Source organism: Myxine glutinosa, chromosome 12 (genome assembly GCF_964187855.1).
Source record: "Myxine glutinosa chromosome 12, kmMyxGlut1.1, whole genome shotgun sequence".
Lineage (NCBI taxonomy): Eukaryota > Metazoa > Chordata > Myxini > Myxiniformes > Myxinidae > Myxine > Myxine glutinosa.
In genome coordinates, this window is record NC_136272.1 from 103,035,693 (window position 1) to 103,055,304 (window position 19,612).

At 44.6% G+C, this 19,612-nt stretch overlaps 1 protein-coding gene across 1 annotated transcript in view; it reads left to right on the top strand.

Annotated features, from left to right (window-relative positions):
• FLT1 (fms related receptor tyrosine kinase 1) overlaps positions 1–19,612 on the top strand; it is a 132,357-nt gene that overhangs the window by 67,519 nt on the left and 45,226 nt on the right. Inside the window, exons 15-16 of the mRNA XM_078766147.1 lie at positions 10,392–10,517; positions 17,149–17,252. Of these exons, the coding sequence (XP_078622273.1) occupies positions 10,392–10,517; positions 17,149–17,252 (230 nt within the window). The remainder of the gene's footprint in view (positions 1–10,391; positions 10,518–17,148; positions 17,253–19,612) is intronic.

The window sequence follows — 19,612 nt, forward strand, 5'->3', positions numbered from 1 at the left end:
GTGCAGGACAGGGGAGGGGAGGGGTAGGGTAAGATAATCAGTGAGAGGGGGAGGTAGGGAGAGCTGTTGATAGTGTGTCCGAGATTGCAGAAGAGTTCGGAGAAAGGGAAGGATGAGGAGGACAAAAGGTTTGATGGTGATAGGAAGAGGCACAGTGAGGTGTTGTTTGTGGGAGGGGCTGGGGTGGCAGAGCAAAGTTGAAGGTTGGAGGAGGTGGAGGTATGTGATGGAAGGGAGAGGAAGTGGGGAGGAGGCAGCTTTGAGGAGGAGGAGGGGGGGGGGGGGGGGAATTTGAGAAAAATAGTAGGGGGGGAGATTAGAAGGGGAGGAGAGATTAGAAGGGGAGGGGTGAGGGGGGAGTTTTGAAGGGGAAGGGTGAGGGGGGAGTTTTGAAGGGTAGGGGCGGGTGGAGAGATTTAGAGGGCTGGGGAGATTTAGAGGGGAGGGGCGAGGGGGGAGTTTAGGAGGGGAGGGGTCAGGGGGGAGAATTGAAAGGGAGGGGTCAGGGGGTAGTTTTGGAGGGAGGAGTGAGGAGGGAGTTTAGGAGGGGAGGGGTGAGGGGGGAGTTTAGAAAGTGGACGATAAATGAAAAACGAACATTTATAACAAGCAGGGTTATTGTGATTTTCAAGTCAGAGATCCGTTTGAAAACGATAGAGGAGGGGTGGAATGAAGGTGAGTGTGGAGAATGTAGAAAGGAATGACGAAGAGATTGAATTTTTTTTTAAAGTGGAATGATTTGATGAGGAAATTGGAAAAAGCCTTTTAAATAGGAAGACAAACAGCGTGTTGTAATAAAACACTGCGGGGGAAAGTTTAAACATATTTAAACAAAACCGTGAAAAACAATCTGGGAAAAGTCCCTGAAGTGAGGGTGTGGAACAGAGAAAGGAGAAAGGCTTAAATGAGATAGAGGAAACTAGAATTGGAAAGGCGAGTATCGGCTGGAGATGGAAGGAAGAGGTGGAAGAAAAGGAGATAAAGGGGGCAGGGCGAGACAACAAGCATGTGCCCGTGAGGAGAGAAGGAAATATATGTTTTTATTTGTTTTTTTTTGTATTTAAAACGTTAGACAAAGGGTAGATGTTCGGGGAAGTTATGAGTTGAAGAGAAAATCTAAGAAATAAGCAATACAGTGAAGGAAAGAACTTAAATTCACAAAACACCGACGGGGGGAGGGAAGCCTCAAGTTATCAGACCGCGCACATGGTGCGAACAGAAAACGATTAATTATACACAAGTTTGCACAAATTGCAAACCAACACTAACTAGAAACACACAGTAACACATACACAATAAAATAACGAGTGGAAATTTGACAAAGACACGAATGGGAAAATACTTTGATGCCGTGCAGAGGTCGAAGTCACTTCCTTGCTCGAGGGACCGCAATCCTCACCGGTCGAAGTCGCTGGCTTTGGATGCCATAAGCTCTTCATTTAAATCTCTCCCACTCCACTCCCAATTTTTCTTCTCTGTCCCGGCACTCACCTTTTTTTCCTACCTCTCCCTACCCCTTTCTTCTCGCCTTTCCCAACCCCCTTTTTCTCACCTATCCCCATACTCTTTTTCTTTCCTCTCCTCTCCCCTTTTTCTCACCCCTTTTTCTTGCCTTTCACTTATATCCGCACCCACTTTTTCTCATCTCCCACCCTCCCCACTTCTTCTCATTTCTCAACCCCACTCCCCACACAACTTTTCTCATCTCCCTCTCTCCCCCACACTCTTTCTTATCTCTCCCACCTCAATCCCGATTTTTCTCCTCACGACTGGAGTCCCTATACACTATGAGTAGCAACACGAGCATCCCAGAAGTTTCTGGTCACGTGTGTCATGAGCACCATTTTGTTTCCATCAATCATTCAATGAATGAGCAAACTATAGTAAACCCCCCATCGTTCTTATTAAAAATGACACCATGTTGTGCTATTTGATGCACCAATCAATCAGAAAAGGATTTCAAAATGTAAAGATTCCCTGCAGATGTTGGAAGGGAAACAAATTTGAGAAAAGAAAGTTTGTCGTCTGGGATGGAAACCGACTTTGGGGTGGTTTCTCTGCCAGGTAAGTTGTAGTCCTGTGTATGTACATTTTTGTGTGGTGCTGTAATAATATTGTCGTTGGCAGTTGTGTATAACTAATGAACAGATATAAAACATCATCGAAACATCTATAGATTATTTTTGCCATATCAAGAACATTCTGGCAAAGTTGCTTACAAGCAAACACGTCACTTGTGCATCTGTAATGTAAGTTATTTATGTATTTATTAGAAATAGTCCAAGTGTTGTAGTTAACATTGTTTAACAACATGTCATGGTCCATGAAATGGTTGATTCAAGTATAATTCAGGAACCATTTGCCTTCAGCCTCACCTTGTAGCAAAACCGTATATTGTATTGAAAAAAGTAGAGGAATCAGAAGGGTGGACGAAAATGAAGAAAATGGGAACAGAGTAATAAAGCATATTAGTGAACTGTGGGGAAAAGGGAAACCTTGTGTTACGTGGTCCCCTCGGTGAATACCTGGTCTCGGTGACCCCCGGACCGTGAGAGGAACTCCGCCAGCAAGCTGTATTATATATGCGCTTTCGCCACGCAATCCATATGAATTTAACCCAGGAGACAACTGATGTTCAAGGATATATTTCCAATGGTAATGATACCATACAATTTCAATGACACAACCACGGAGATTTTTCCCGAGCAATCAACAATACACAACCATCAACAATATTTCAATGACACAACCACGGAGATTTTCCCCGAGCAATCAACAATACACAATCATCACCAATTCCCAATTCACAATCAATTCCCTAGGATTAAGATGGCCATCTTATACATGTGTGTCCCGGTGAGTACTCACGACACCCTTTTGGTCTCGGTCCCGCACAATGTCTCTGGGCCCCTCCTGACCAAGATGATGGTCGCCGTCGCCGCTCTCGGGCGGTTGAACGAACCCCGGGTGGACGTTTTTCCACCGGGCAGGTATCGTACCAGGCACCGAGGCTGCAGCCCCTCGTGGCCACGCGAAGCGGATACGGTAGAGCAAGCCAAACCCCACGCCGCTTGCAAGGCGCGTTAGGCCCCAACGTGCGACCCGCACGCGTCTGTTTGGACGGTGCCGCGAACGAGGCCAGACGCGGGTTCGATGCACGGCCCCACGTCAACTTGACGTCTCCACCGGGCAGGTACACGTTCCGGTAATTCCTCTCGCCAGACAGGCTTCGGAACGCCGCTGTTCCACGCAGCGCAAGGTCGATCCCACCTTTTGTCGGAGCGGGGCGAGGAAGAATAATACTCGTCCTTTTTTCCTCGTGTCTTTTTCTCTACCGTTTCCGGTCACTTCCGTTTCCGGCCACTCCCTCAGAAGGGCTCCTGACCCTCCAACCACAACAACTACACAACAACTTAATATACTACACACGGATAAGCAAAGACCTGAATGGTAATTCACATACATTCACATAAATATGTAACACTCCCCCCCTTCAAGAAAGAAAGTTTGAACCCAGCGAAAACTTTCTTTGCCGGCCAATTTGGAGAAACAAACCAGATAACTCAACCCCCCCCACATTATCCGTTCCCCCCGGGCACAGTTATCACTTAAAAATAAAGCAACCAAAATTTCACCACAACCCCTCCAGATTACTCCCTCTGGACTAAGTACCAACAACGACATTGTCCCTGCCAAATCAAACTCCATCTCATGACCCTCTGACTTTGACCGTCAGTTTCTTGGGAATGAAGGTTAAGGGGTTGATCAAAGATCCAAAGTTAAGCAACTCGATAGCACTTTTTCCGGGAGGCCAAGCCGAGTATTCACTACATGGATGCCTTTAGGAACGCGGAGTTCACGGTTAGTCCGTGCAGGAAAGTTCTCTACATGGGCGCCTTTAGGAACGGCGTTCACGGTTAATTCGTGTAGGAATCTTGGCTCGGCGGCTCCGCCGCCTTCAGTGCTTCAACTTCTCAGAACTTTCCTAATAATTAGGGTGGGATCACTGGTCCCTGTAGTCCCATGAATAGCGGTCTCCTTCTCGGCCACTACCAAAACTACCGCCCAGTTGTCCTCTCCTGTAGACCTCTCGACGCCTACGAAATGCCTTCCCTACTGTTATGGTCCGACCCTCCAAATCCTTGCCATTCCAATTCTTCTCTGCCTCTCTGGCGTCTTTTGTGCTGGCAAACGTGACAAAGCCGAACCCTCTTGACTGTTGCGTTTCCCAGTCTCTTACCAACCGCACTTCCACCAGCGGCCCATATCTGTTGAAGACAGAGGTCAGAACTTCTTCCTCTGTTTTGAAGTTCAGTCCCCCTACAAATAACTTGGCACTTTGGTCGCCATCCCGAGCTGGTGTGATGTTATTTTCCCTGCTGGGCTCTTTACCAACCCTCAGGTTACCATAAACTTGACCCCCGGCCAAATCATTCCCGATAACCACAGATACACCCTCTACAGGAAGCGTGGCTTGTAAACGGACGGTGACCGGTCCTGACACCAAATCGGACTCCAACTGGATGACCTGAAGGGGAGCACTAACACCGCCCCCGATCCCCTGTAAACGAACACTATCCCCCGTTGCCGTCTCCTCGGACCATGGCAAAATGCCTTCAAGCATTAAAGATTGATGGGCCCCTGTGTCCCTCAATATCCTAACTGGTCTCCGGTTAGTCGAGGCTCCATCCAGTGACACAAACCCCTCTGAAATAAATGGTTGGTAACCCTTTTGATGGCGATTTCTTACGCTAGCCATCGCATTCGGAGTTGTAATAGTCGGACTCCGCTCTGGGTTGTCCCTTTTCATGAGGTAACAACTGGACATCAAGTGTCCAGGTTTCTTGCAAAACGCGCAAGTAGGCCCGGAGGAAAAACTCGGGGTCTGCCTCGGGCCCCCCGAACTATAAGTTTGTCTTGGGCCCGCATCCCTCTGATTTCGAACCGGTGGGGTATCATAGTTGTCCCCATAATCATCTCGAGGCCGCCGCCATGTATGGTCGTTCTCCGCACCTGCTGTTCCCCACCTCCCCTGCGGAGATCTAGGCGAGGAGTTAGGTTCGTGGACCCCTATTCGGTGGGTTAAGGCATAATCATCTGCCATGGTGGCTGCGTCCCACAACTTTGGTACCTTCTTTTCCTGCAGGTACACTTTGATGTCCTCGTGGACACACTGCTGGAATTCCTCCACCAGGATCAAGTCCCGCAATGTCTCGAAGTCTTTCCCGACTCCTTTTGACTCACACCACCGATCAAACATGTTTTCTTTCACTCTGGCAAACTCCACATGGGTCTCACTCTCCCTCTTCCTGGCATTCCTGAATTTTTGCCTGTAAGCTTCCGGAACCAACTCATAGGCCTTGAGGATGTGCTTCTTCAGTACCTCATAATCTGCACATTGGTCCATTGGTAGCGCCGAATAAATTTCCTGAGCTTTCCCCACCAGCACACTTTGCACGAGTATGGTCCAGGCCTCCTCCGGCCAGTTTAATTGTCGAGCCACTTTCTCAAAGTGTGGGAAAAATTTCGCGACTTCCTTTTCACTGAACGGTGGAACCAGCCTCACATGTCTGCCCACATCCCAGGTTTTCTGGTTAGGTGTCGACCCCGTCAGCAAGGGTGGTGCCTCTCCCCGTTCTCTCATTAACTCCAGCTCCTTGAATTTGATTTCTTGCTGAAGCTCCATGTCACGTTCCTTTAATTCCCTTTCCGCTTTTCTCTCCTCTGCTTCGAGGTCCCTTGCAGCTCTCCTCTCCTCTGCTTTTCTCCCTTCTAACCTTTCCTGGAGTTCTCGTTCCACTCTCCTTTCCTCTGCTTCTGCTTTCCTTTCTTCTTTTTTTAACCTTTCCTGGAGTTCTCGTTCCACTCTCCTTTCCTCTGCTTGCTTCTCTTCTCTCCTCGCTTCTGCTTTCCTTTCTTCTTCTTTTAACCTTTCCTGGAGTTCTCGTTCCACTCTCCTTTCCTCTGCTTGTTTCTCTTCTCTCCTCGCTTCTGCTTTCCTTTCTTCTTCTTTTAACCTTTCCTGGAGTTCTCGTTCCACTCTCCTTTCCTCCACTTGTTTCTCTTCCCTCCTCTCTTCTGCTTTCCTTTCTTCTTCTGCTCTTTCCTTTTCTGCTTTCCTTTCTTCTTCTTTAATCCGTTCCTGGCTCCGTAATTGCAACTCCAGTTTCCGGAGCTCAACGTCTTCTGGTTCTTCGGGTAGCCACTCCCAGGCTAACTCGTCCCATGTTCCTAATCCCACCATAGATTGTATCACCGTGGCCTGCAACTCTGCCTTCCTCAAATTAGTTCGGACCTCCAAGTTAAAGTGTTTGGCCAATTTCAAGAGGTCCGACTTTAGCAACGCTCGGAACTGTGCCTCACTCGGGGTTACCCCAAAGTTCTGTGCCACAAACGCCATGGTGCCTATCGTTAACACCTGTTAACCTCCACCCAAGACTTTACCCCAATTTCTCAATTTTTTTTTTACCAATTAATAATTAATTAATAAATTTTAATTAATAAAAAAATTATTATTTTATTATTTTATACAATTTTAAATCCCGGACGTAGACCCAATTGCGAAACCGCAAATCGTAATTTGGACGAGCCCCCAATTCTGTTACGTGGTCCCCTCGGTGAATACCTGGTCTCGGTGACCCCCGGACCGTGAGAGGAACTCCGCCAGCAAGCTGTATTATATATGCGCTTTCGCCACGCAATCCATATGAATTTAACCCAGGAGACAACTGATGTTCAAGGATATATTTCCAATGGTAATGATACCATACAATTTCAATGACACAACCACGGAGATTTTTCCCGAGCAATCAACAATACACAACCATCAACAATATTTCAATGACACAACCACGGAGATTTTCCCCGAGCAATCAACAATACACAATCATCACCAATTCCCAATTCACAATCAATTCCCTAGGATTAAGATGGCCATCTTATACATGTGTGTCCCGGTGAGTACTCACGACACCCTTTTGGTCTCGGTCCCGCACAATGTCTCTGGGCCCCTCCTGACCAAGATGATGGTCGCCGTCGCCGCTCTCGGGCGGTTGAACGAACCCCGGGTGGACGTTTTTCCACCGGGCAGGTATCGTACCAGGCACCGAGGCTGCAGCCCCTCGTGGCCACGCGAAGCGGATACGGTAGAGCAAGCCAAACCCCACGCTGCTTGCAAGGCGCGTTAGGCCCCAACGTGCGACCCGCACGCGTCTGTTTGGACGGTGCCGCGAACGAGGCCAGACGCGGGTTCGATGCACGGCCCCACGTCAACTTGACGTCTCCACCGGGCAGGTACACGTTCCGGTAATTCCTCTCGCCAGACAGGCTTCGGAACGCCGCTGTTCCACGCAGCGCAAGGTCGATCCCACCTTTTGTCGGAGCGGGGCGAGGAAGAATAATACTCGTCCTTTTTTCCTCGTGTCTTTTTCTCTTCCGTTTCCGGTCACTTCCGTTTCCGGCCACTCCCTCAGAAGGGCTCCTGACCCTCCAACCACAACAACTACACAACAACTTAATATACTACACACGGATAAGCAAAGACCTGAATGGTAATTCACATACATTCACATAAATATGTAACACTTGGAAGATGAGAGATTTAATGGGAATAGATGAGAATAAAGGATTGTATACACTGTATGCATGTTTTCAGTGGCACAGTGTTTGTGTTAAATTAAAAGGAACTAGGGCATTGCCCGTACGTGGGTGCCCGTTCCGTGGCCAAAAAAAAAAAAAAACGCTACCCGTACGCTCTACCCCGCCCGTACGCCCGTAAACAAAAAAAACAACGCTCTTCGCTTCCGCCCTTCGCTCTGACTGAATTGGGAGAAATAATGCGCATAAGAAATCGAATTACGTACCGTAATGGCGGTCAGCTCGTAACGCGCTCAGCTCCGCTCGTCTCACATCGGCCACGCCTACGCAACAGAGCGTTCTGTGATTGGCTGCCGGAAGATAAGTCGTCACTGTCCGGAAGTTCGCAAATCGCAGTTAGGATGAATCGTTTTAATTTAATCGCAGTTTGAATTCGTTTTAAAACATAGTTTAACGGCAACATAGTTTTCCAACGTGAAATAAATGAATACGCTGTCAAATGTGCCGTCCGAGGCAGAGTCTGATCGCCACGTTCGGCACACGTGATAGCTCGCTGCTCTCTGATTGGTTGAAGCGTTTTTTGGACATAGCTCGGTAAGTAATTGTCCGATTAATATGAAACCTTGAAAAGGCACATCCTCGGGTCCCCAGCAATATACCTGGCAAGTTTCAAGTATATCGGACCCGTGGTTGTCGAGAAACAGCGGTCACAGACACACAGACACACAGACACACAGACACACAGACACACAGACACACAGACACACAGACACACAGACACACAGACATTGCTGGAATTATAGATAGATGAAGAGTTGGAAATGAATAACCCCTTCACTTTTGCCCCATCTCTATTTTAATGCAGCCCTCTTTTATTCCTTCTTTGTTTTTTTTTTCTTCTAATTTTTTAAATTTCTATTCCGTTCAATTGGAAACAAAAACTTTCTATATCCATATCTTCTCAAGGGGCAGGATGGCCTAGATGTACACACACTCACCTCTAAGTTGACCAGTCTGGGTTCGAATCCCTATTCGAGATTTAAACTGTCATCCCGGTCGGTGTATCACAGGCAGGGTGATTCATCAATGTGAGTGCCGTCCCTCAAATGCAACCTGAAAACCTGAAAAAACCTCAGCAACCTGATTTTTTTTTACAAATCCCTGACCTAACTACAAGGCAATGGCAAACTACCCAGTATAACCCTTGCTCAGGAAGGTATGGTGAGAGAGAGACACAGAGACAGAGGCAGAGGGAGAGAGAGAGAGGGTGACACACACACACACACACACACACACACACACACACACACACACACACACACACACACACGCACACACACAGTCAGGAGACTTCATTGCAAAGCTGATTTATATATATTTACTCCCTCCAGGGAGTAATGCATTCGATCGTGTCCATGCGTGTGTGTGTGTTCGTGTGTTTGTGAACAAGATATCTGGAAAAGTTCTGAACGGATTTGGATGAACGTTGGGGGGATGATTGTCCTTGGGATAAGGAAGAATTGATTAGTTTTTGGTGAAGCTCAGGATATTATTCCGGAGCCAGGAATTTTTTGAAGGATTGTTTACCATTGGAAGATAGGGCTCATTTTTTTTTTAACATTATCTTCTATATATTCTATATTTAACATTGTGATATGAAAATAGTTTTCATATTTGTTGTAAATGTAGTTTAAACTCGTGGTTATGCGTTAGAGCGGTGTATTTTATTAGCAGCGTCGTCTTCAAGGTTCTTTTTTTCTTCTTTCTAATAAAGACATATTCTGTCATTTTAAAACCACCAAAGTGTGTATTCGGTTTCTCCGTTTCATAAAATGTATCACTTGATACGTATAACGCTTTAAAACTTTTTTTTTTGTTTTTTTACCTCAGAAGAGATATCAACATTTACCTCAGCGAATGTCAATCACGGTGTCAGTATTTGATGTACTTATAAAGACTTAGGTGAGTTATAAACGTGACAAGCATGTGCACGGGATTCTTCCCAGAAGAATGAGTGGTCGCATTAGCTTGCACGACTTAAAATGGGCGAGTTTTGTTTTGACGTTTGGGCCTTTGGCCCAGTTTTACATGTTGTATCCCGAAGGAATGAAACGAACGTTTTTCTGGCTTACAATTTTATTTGAAGTCACACATGCCTCAAAATACACTCACTTATATAGAATTGAACGCTGAATCCGAAAATGTAAGTGAAATTGCCTTGTTTTTTTTTTTTTAACATTATCTTCTACATATTCTAAATATATATCTGTGCAGTGTCTGTCTTGTGTTGTCACTGAACTACTCCCTCAAACTTTTGTGAAATCGTACTATTCCAACTTGACCCACGGCGGGAGTATGCGCTCTACTGAGTGGGGCTCTAGTTTACATGTTTATTTCAATTCTGATATTTTTTTTGGCTGTCACCAACCTTCCTCTATATTTTATTGAAGGCCAAAAACCTTATTCCCAGGAAATTGCTTTTAACTATCGTGGATTTGAATATCGTGGCATTTTCCATGAACGTAACCACGGCTATATTTAAGGATTTATTGGATCGCACGATATCTCAAAAAGTTATAGACGGATTTTGACAAAACTTGGTGAATGAGTTGGGAACGTGAGAAGTTTAATCTGATTCGATTTTGGTTCATGTCCGGATGCAGATCCGGCCTATCAGTGGGATACAAAAAGTAGACTATTCAGCCTGGCAGCTTTATTCACTCCACCGAGTGCCATTCTAGTTTATTCTGTAAGTTTATTGTATGGCTCGTAATCCTCATCTTCTTTCTCCCCAGCAATCGCCATTGATGAAGGTGTTCTCCACATCAGTAGGGTGAAGGAGGAAGAGGCAGGAGAGTACCTTTGCATCGCAGTAAACCGCCTTGGAGCTGTGGAAAGCAAAGCTGTGGTTACCGTCAAAGGTTGGAATGGGAGATATTTTTGTAAATCACCTTTTTTATTCTATTGATTTATGAATAAAATCGAAAGTGTCTCTCTTTATGTCCGGTAACTATTCCAAGATCCTTGGGCCAATGGACACCAAATTTACAGAGTATACTGAGGGGAGACCCTGTTTAAGTTTTCCGTGAAATATTTTTCAGTATATATATGTAAATATATGCTGGGAGGGGAGGTGGTTCCATCATTGACAGGGGTCCCTGTGAAGAGTTTGGGAAGACGGTATACAGTGGAGTTGAATGATGTGGGAAGGGTGGAGGAGGTGAGGAACAAGCTTTTGAGAGGTTTGAAGAGGATTGATGGATGTGGTTTGCCAGGTAAGATGAAGGTGTGGTGTTTGAACTTTGGATTGATGCCATGAGTATTGCGGCCATTGATGATGTATGATATTGCGATTGGGCATGTAGAGAGGATGGAGGTTGTGGTGAGCGGGTTTGTGAGGAGGTGGTTGGGAGTGCCACGCTTTTTGACGAACATTGCCTTTTATGGTCAAGGTGGAAAACTCCGGTTTCCCTTGACATCATTAACCGAGGAGTTTAAGGTGGTGAGGGTGCGGGAGTTCATGATGTTGCGGGATTCAAGTGATGCAGTGGTAAAGAATACTCTCCCAGAGAAGAAGGGAAGTCGGAAGTGGAATGCTAGAGCAGACATGAATGAGATGGAGGAGCGGTTGCAACAGGAGGAGGTCATGGGGATGGTACAGCACGGAAAGCATGGCTTGGGGTGGATGAAGCTTGAGCGATGGGGAAAGGCATGTGTGAAAGAGAGAAGGAAGATGGTTGAGAGGGAGGTGAGAATAAAGGAGGAGGGGAGATATGTGAAAGCAGTCAGTCAGGCACAGAAAGGTGCTTGGACACGGTGGGAAGGACACGGTCCACCAAAGGACACGGTCCCCCAATTGCTCAGTTTGGCCGGCGGCCAGCTCCAGGAAGAGTCCAGGTTGTTCCAAACTTCTTCCATTTAAGAATTATGGAGGCCACTGTGCTCTTGGGAACCTTCAATGCAGCAGAGATTTTTTTTGTAGGCTTCCCCAGATCTGTGCCTCAACACAATCCTGTCTCTGAGCTCTGCAGGCAGTTCCTTCGACCTCATGGCTTGGTTTTTGCTCTGATATGCATTGTCAGCTGTGAGCCCTTATATAGACAGGTGTGTGCCTATCCAAATCATGTCCAATCAATTGAATTTACCATAGGTGGCCTCCAGTCAAGGTGTAGAAACATCTCAAAGATGATCGAGAGAAATGGAAGGCACCTGAGCTAAATTTCAAGTGTCATAGCAAAGGGTCTGAATACTTATGTAAATGTGATATTTCAGTTTTTTTCTTTTTAATAAATTTGCAAAACTTTCTAAAATCCTGTTTTCTCTTTGTCATTATGGGGTATTGAGTGTAGATTGATGAGGGGAAAAAAATGAATTTAAACGATTTCAGCATAAGGCTGCAACATAACAAAATGTGAAAAAGTGAAGGGGTCTGAATACTTTCTGAATGCACTGTATGTGTGACAAGGTTGCGGCCTGACATTGTCATCTGATCAGGTGCAACAAGACAGGTCATCTTAGGGGTATTGTCTGTACCCTGGGAAAAGAGGAAGTGCATGAGAGGAAGAGAGGAAAGTACAGTGAGCTGGAGGCAAAGTGTCGGGAGAAGGGCTGGCGAGTTTCTTGTCAGCCATTTGAGGTGGGGTGTAGAGGATATTTTGGCAATTCCTTTTCTGCATTTCTTGCACGGCTTGGAGTGTGTGGTACAGAAAGAAGGAGGATGTGTGACAAAGTTGCCCAGGTTGACTTGAAAGGCTCACCTTGGATATGGAGGAATTTATGGAGGCATGTGGAACGGTGTAGGTTGAGGTTACAGAATAGAAATGAAGGTGTGTGTGTGTGTGTGTGTGTGTGTGTGTGTGTGTGTGTGTGTGTGTGTGTTGCAGGAGTGGGTCATGAGTGGGTGTGGTTTTGCATGAATGGTTTTGCATGTTTGCATGAGTGGTGCATGTTGGTAAGGGTAGGTGGTTGGTTGTGTGTGTTTTTTTGTTTGTTTGTTTGTTTGTTTGTTTGTTTTTCTTACTATTGTTATTTCTTATTTTGTGTATGTGAGTGAGTGGGTGAGGGTGTGTATTTTTGCATGAATGAATTTTTGCATGAGTGTGTGTGTTTTTTGTATGTTTAGTGGTGTAGGTTGTACGTGTAGGTGGTTGGTTGGTGTTGTGTGTGTATGTGTGTGGATGTGTGTATGAATGATCTGGTGTGTTTTGTTGGTGAATGGTGAAGGGTATAAAGGTGGGTGTTTGAGTGTTCCACCATGTTTGTTTGGTGCTGTGGATTCTGGATGTGGAGGTGTTGCTGTTGTAGTCTGCGTTCGCACTGGCTGGGGGTGGGGGTATGTACGCATCCAGGTGTAGTTACTGCATGTGGATGTGTATGTGCCCCTGCTGGCCCACCTTAGCTGACCATGTCGAGGTTGAAAGGCCGAAACGGGATGATGCTGAGGACCTCGACTGAGGACCCGGTCAGTGCGGGCACACTTGTGACCAGGTGTGTTTTGAGCATATATATATATATATATATATATATATATATATATATATATATATATATATATATATATATATATATATATATATATAGTGAAACCTTGACTTACGAGTGCACCAACTTACGAGTTTTCCGAGATACGAGCCGTCGCTCGGGCGGTTTTTTGCTTTGAGATGCAAGCCGAGATCTGAGTTACGAGCTTACGCCACCCGCCACCAGGTGGGTTCCGGTCACGTGGTTATCTTGCCATGCAAGCATCTCTGCCGTATATCGCTGCTGCTTTGTTTTCGCATTTTGGTTATTTTGGAAAATTTCTTAGTTTTAACCATGGGTCCTAAGAAATCGAGTGCCAAGGGCAGTACTGAGAAGAAGAAGAGGATGATGTGCTTGGATATAAAACACGCAATCGTCGAAAAACATGAGCGAGGTGTGCGTGTTGTCGACTTGGCGAGGCAGTACGATCGTAGTACTTCTACGATATGTACGATTTTGAAGCAGAAGGAGTCGATAAAGGCTATAACGCCAGCCAAGGGCGTTACGATTATTTCAAAGCTCCGGACCTCTATCCATGAAGAGATGGAGAAGTTGTTGTTTGTGTGGTTGACGGAGAAGCAGCTCGCGGGAGATACCGTGACCGAGAGCATCATCTGTGAGAAGGCCCGAGACATGTACGGGGATTTGGTGCAGCAGACGGCGGGAACATCAACGGACGAGGCATCGGAAGAGTCATTCAAAGCCAGTCGGGGATGGTTTGATAATTTTAAGAAGAGGACCGGCATTCACTCCGTCGTCAGGCATGGTGAGGCAGCAAGCTCGGATGTGAAGGCAGCTGAAGATTTTATTATAACTTTTGCCGAACTGATAGAAGCCGAACGATACATCCCCCAGCAAATCTTCAACTGTGACGAGACAGGGCTCTTCTGGAAAAAGATGCCGAGGAGGATGTATATAACGGCAGAGGAGAAGAGCATGCCAGGCCACAACTTGTTCAGAGTGCCGGCGATAGCTCGCCTTCTCTTTGTGGAAAACACTGTGAGATCCTTAACATCCAACAACTAATGGGACGCAAACGGGGCGCCCAGTTTAGCGGTACACACATTGATGAATCACCCTGCCTGTGAAACACCGACATGACAGGTTATAGCTGGGTCAGGATTCAAACCCAGGCTGGACAGTTTAGAGTCAAGTGTGCGTACCTCCAGTCCAGGCCATCCTGCCAACTTGTATGCTGCATACAGGTGAAATATAAAGCGCGAGATATTTTTATATATACTGTATATTTAAAAAAAAATTGGTGTGGTTTTTGGCGGGCTGGAACGGATTAATAGCATTTCAATTCATTTTAATGGGGAAATTTAATTTGAGAAACGAGCAAATTGAGTTACGAGCTCGGTCACAGAACGAATTAAACTCGTAAGTCAAGGTTTCACTGTATATATATACATATATATATATATATATATATATACACACACATATATATATACATATATATATATATATATATATATATATATACACACATATATATATACATATATATATACATATATATATACATATATATATACATATATATATATATATATATATATATATATATATATATATATATATATATATATATATATATATATATATATATATATATATATGTTGTTACGTGTTCCTCCCCGACCTCCTGGTCTCGGTATACCTCCGAACCCCGAGAGGAGCCACGGCAGAAAAATGTTATTCTGTGTTAGAAATCAACCGTGAAACCACACCAATGATTTTAAACGGACAAATGTTGTATTAAAAACCACACACAAGAATAACGGTACAACCAATAGCAATCCAGAGTGCACTCTATATGTCTTAGGATGGTACCATCAACTAAAGTCAGATAACTCACTGCGCTCCAAGTGAGTGAAAAAGGACACTCCTCAATGTCTCTATAACCTTCTCCAAGGCGAAGTTGATTCGCTCCAGCGTGTAGTGATGAGGCTAAGAGGCGATGAGGCGATGGGGTACAGCGTGGACCGTCACGTGGTCCAACCAGAAGCAAACTGGCGTCGGAAAGGGAAATCCCAAAGGCGCGATCCAGACGTGCGCGTTCACAGCTCACACAGCAAACCGCAACGTAATTGGAGACGAAGCGGTCGCACACACACACCCCGACAGACGATAGGATGTTGAGAAGAGCCGATGCGTAGTAAAACCTTTGTCGGTGAACGAAGCCCGAGGTTCAAAATGGCCGACGGCTCTTGCTTGAGTCGATCCGGCCAGGCAAGGATTCGTCGGAATCTCAGCCTAAACCTGACTACGCAGATTTCTCAATCCCAGCGGTAATACCTATTGCAGGATGTCCTTTAAAGGAACTCAAAATTCCCTCGCGACCTTCGTTAGACAATGCTCGCTACGGAGCTCGACGTCACCCGTCTTGTCCGACTTTTTCTCGCCGTGCCTCTTCCTCTTCACCACTGTCGTCTTCCGGTTCGGTTTCCTGTATCATTTAAAGTTAACCTTTTTCACTTTTGATAATTGTTCATGTATACTAAACCTTTTGAAGATAATAATAGTACATAATATCAGAAATATGTCAAGTGGGTGAAAACCACAACAACGGAAGTGACGAATCCGTAACAATATATATATATATATATATACCAACCAGCTGAATGCACCCGGCGTTGCCCGGGTTCTTTTTGAATGAATTTAATCTTCTGTACATAGGTCTTACTACTATAATTCAGCTTTTACTCGCGGCCGTAGAAGATTGACTACTATAATTCAGCTCAGCTTTTAATTGTGAAATGGGCCCAGCCCGACCGAGGCGGCCTCGCCACCTTGCCTATAACCTTCCCGGGGCCCGTCCCGACATTTTTTGTTTCAGAGGTTTCCTATGTTTCGCCATTCAGGAGATTAGCGCGTGCAGACAAACAAAGTACCAAAACTTTTTTTATATATATAAATATAAAATATAATAAAGAATATATATATATTTCTTTATTTTTGATTTAAAAAATTATTTTTTATTTTTTTCGGATTTCTCATCGGTATTATTATTTTGATTATTATTTGGGAGCTAACTACTCCGAAACGAAGGACCATATATATATATAGGAAGGGAAACGCCTATTATGCATGTATGAGCGAAATTAGAATAGTCTCACTTTTGTTTGAAGTCCCACGAGCAACCAGATTACGTGATATTTCAAGTATAGTATACCATAGAAATATATGGCCAATCACTGAAGGTTACCTGCTTACATCTGTTTTTCACATGGTCAACTCTATATGTGGGCTGCTATGGAAGGCATTATGTGTTTGGTGGCGTGATGTTTTAATGTTGTCCGTGTGGCTGTGTGTTTGTCCATGCGTGCGTAGCAGATTATCATTACCACGGTAACTTGTGAACTACTGAAGGAATTTCAACCAAACCTGGCACAATTATGGACTGCGATACAAAGATGAATTCATTTCAATTTTGGGTTCCACAGGTCAAAGGTCATATGCCCTTTGAAAAGCATTTTGCAGATCATAACTTGAGTTTTTGAAGTAACTGATGTTTTCTCTCTTCTATTTATCTCTCCTAACTCTCCCAATTCTCTCATGTGACCTTTAATTGAGATCAAACGTAATAGTGGGTTGATGGCTAACGTGGGGGCAGGCATATCCATTGATGCATTCATGTCATATCACATTTACTAGTTACATATGCATTTATGGAGGAATTTTATCCCCTCCCATATGTTCCCCGCATGCCTCCTCCTCTCCTTTTATTCTGATCTCTCAAAATTCCTTCCCTTCGGTCCCCACGACTCCTACAAACTCCCTTTTCTCTCTTTATCTCATTTTTTATGACCTCAAATGAAAGAGTGATGGATGGCACCGGATTGTTCAGATTTGACTTTTTCTTGATAAGGCGTCACAGTGCATCATGAACTTGCATGTATAATGGGTGCATGGTCTAATGGATGAGGTTTGGCCTCAATGAGGAAGGGATAATGTAAATGGTAATTGAACCTTCTGGTAAACATTTGGAGATTACTATTGAGACTTCCATGCCCTATTGTTGTACAGGAACGCATGACCAGTCCAACCTCACCATTGTCCTGCTCTGCTCCGGCGTCATCGGGATTCTGCTGTGGCTCCTCCTCGTACTGTTCATCCGGAGGATCAGACAGGTAACGGATGATTCATGGTGAATTGCTCCACGAGCCCAACGTGAGCTGTGTAACTACACATTCCACATTGTCGGTACAAACCAATGAATGGTTCATGTCTCCAATGTCTTGTTGATGTGAAATCTTTGTAAATCATTCCACCTTGACTCATTCCATGCAGCGGTTCAGGAGTCCATTTAAGTCAAAAAGTAAACGTGCACACACACACATCGCACAAAAATGCATCTAAAACTAGATACAGTATGATGTGATTCATTTATATTTATTTACTTTTAACCAAAGCTTTCCACCAGCCCTTTCCTTTTGACACAGCCAAGCACTCGGTGACAACAACTCAGTTTTACCCTGTTTGTTCTTTTGTTGTTGTAGGGTTTTTGTTCTTTTGTTGTTGTAGGGTTTTTGTTCTTTTGTTGTTGTAGGGTTTTTGTTCTTTTGTTGTTGTGGGTGTTTTTGTTCTTTTGTTGTTGTAGGGTTTTTGTTCTTTTGTTGTTGTGGGTGTTTTTGTTCTTTTGTTGTTGTGGGTGTTTTTGTTCTTTTGTTGTTGTAGGGTTTTTGTTCTTTTGTTGTTGTGGGTGTTTTTGTTCTTTTGTTGTTGTAGGGTTTTTGTTCTTTTGTTGTTGTGGGTGTTTTTGTTCTTTTGTTGTTGTAGGGTTTTTGTTCTTTTGTTGTTGTAGGGTTTTTGTTCTTTTGTTGTTGTGGGTGTTTTTGTTCTTTTGTTGTTGTGGGTGTTTTTGTTCTTTTGTTGTTGTGGGTGTTTTTGTTCTTTTGTTGTTGTAGGGTTTTGTTCTTTTGTTGTTGTGGGTGTTTTTGTTCTTTTGTTGTTGTAGGGTTTTGTTCTTTTGTTGTTGTGGGTGTTTTTGTTATTTTGAGTTGTTACCTCTGCCACTGAAGGTGGATGGAGGTTATGTTTGTTTATCTGTCTGTCTGTCTGTTTGTGTACAGGATATCTCAAAAAGTTGTGGATGATTCAGAAGAAATTTGGTGAAGAGGTTGGGTATGTGACACTGACGAAATGATTGGATTTCGATGATTCTAAACCGGATCTGGATATGAGAATTTTTAAAGTGATTCTTCACCACTGAGTGAAAGGCCCAAAAACGATATATAGCACTATATTTCAAAAGGATGTGGACGACTTATGACAAAACTTGGTGGATGAGTTGGGTGAGTGACAAGAACAAGCCGATTGGATTTTGGTTCAGTTCCGGTTTCAGATCCGGCCTACCAGTGGAGTACAAAACGTAAACTGTTCAGCCTGGGGGAGGTATGTGCTCTACCAAGTGCTGCTATAGTTGTGGGTGTCTTTGTTATTTTGGATTGTTGCCGGGATGGCTGTCGGTCGAGTGTCGGAGTGAAAGATTGTCGTGTAACGGTGGTCTTGTTCTTGTGAAAAAAAAAAAGGTATAATAATAATAATAATAATAATTTTTTATTTTTTATTTTTGTTGTATACAAGATCGAAGGTCGTGAAAGAGCTAACATTAATCACACAACAAGTCAAACCGACACACAAAATAAGGGGAGCGGTACACAAGATGGGGAGAGAGGGGGAAGGACACAAACACAACATTTGAGAGCAGGGACATCGAGAGAACTGTGGGAGGGAGAGGGCTTGGGTGGGAGGTGGGAGAGGTATAAAACATATGGACACTGCAAGGACTTCCAGGAAAGAAGTTGGAATTTCAAAAAAAGTGGATCTGGGGTGAATTAGCGGGGGTAGAAAAGATCAAGGTTTTGGATGGGGGAAGATAAGAGATGGTGGTGACCAGCTGTTTTAAAGACGTGGAGGGAGGAGTGGGATTGAAGGGAGTGGGGGAGTTTGTTCCAGAGGCGGGAGAAAAGAGGAATGAAGGAGTGAAGGTGAGCAGAGAGTCTTGATTTTGGCAGTTTAACCATAAGAGGGTTGCTGGCAGATCTTGTGTGACCTGTAGGAATATTTGGGGGACACAGCACAGACAGAGCTGGGGGAGCAAGGCCGGAGAGGAGTCGGTAGAAGACAGAAAGGCCACCAACCTGCCTGCGGTGAGTGAGTTAAACTCATATTAGTTTCGAGGCCCTCGGAGTTAGCTGCATCGCAGGAGATTCCAATGATTCTGAAAGCTTTGGTTTCAACAGCGTGAAGCCGAGCTCGGTGTGAGGCAGGAGCACCAGCCCAGAGGGGGGGAGCAGTATTCCATTGAGCTGCGGATGAAAGCATGTATAATGGGTGCCTAAATATTATTCCTATTTGGGACAATGCGATGCTCTTCCCATGATTCTAAATAGCAGCATTAATTATAAAAATATTTGTGATCATTCTGTTTTGTTTTTTGAATACCTGCTTAAATCTCAAGGAGTAGTTTGTATAAAAATCCCACACA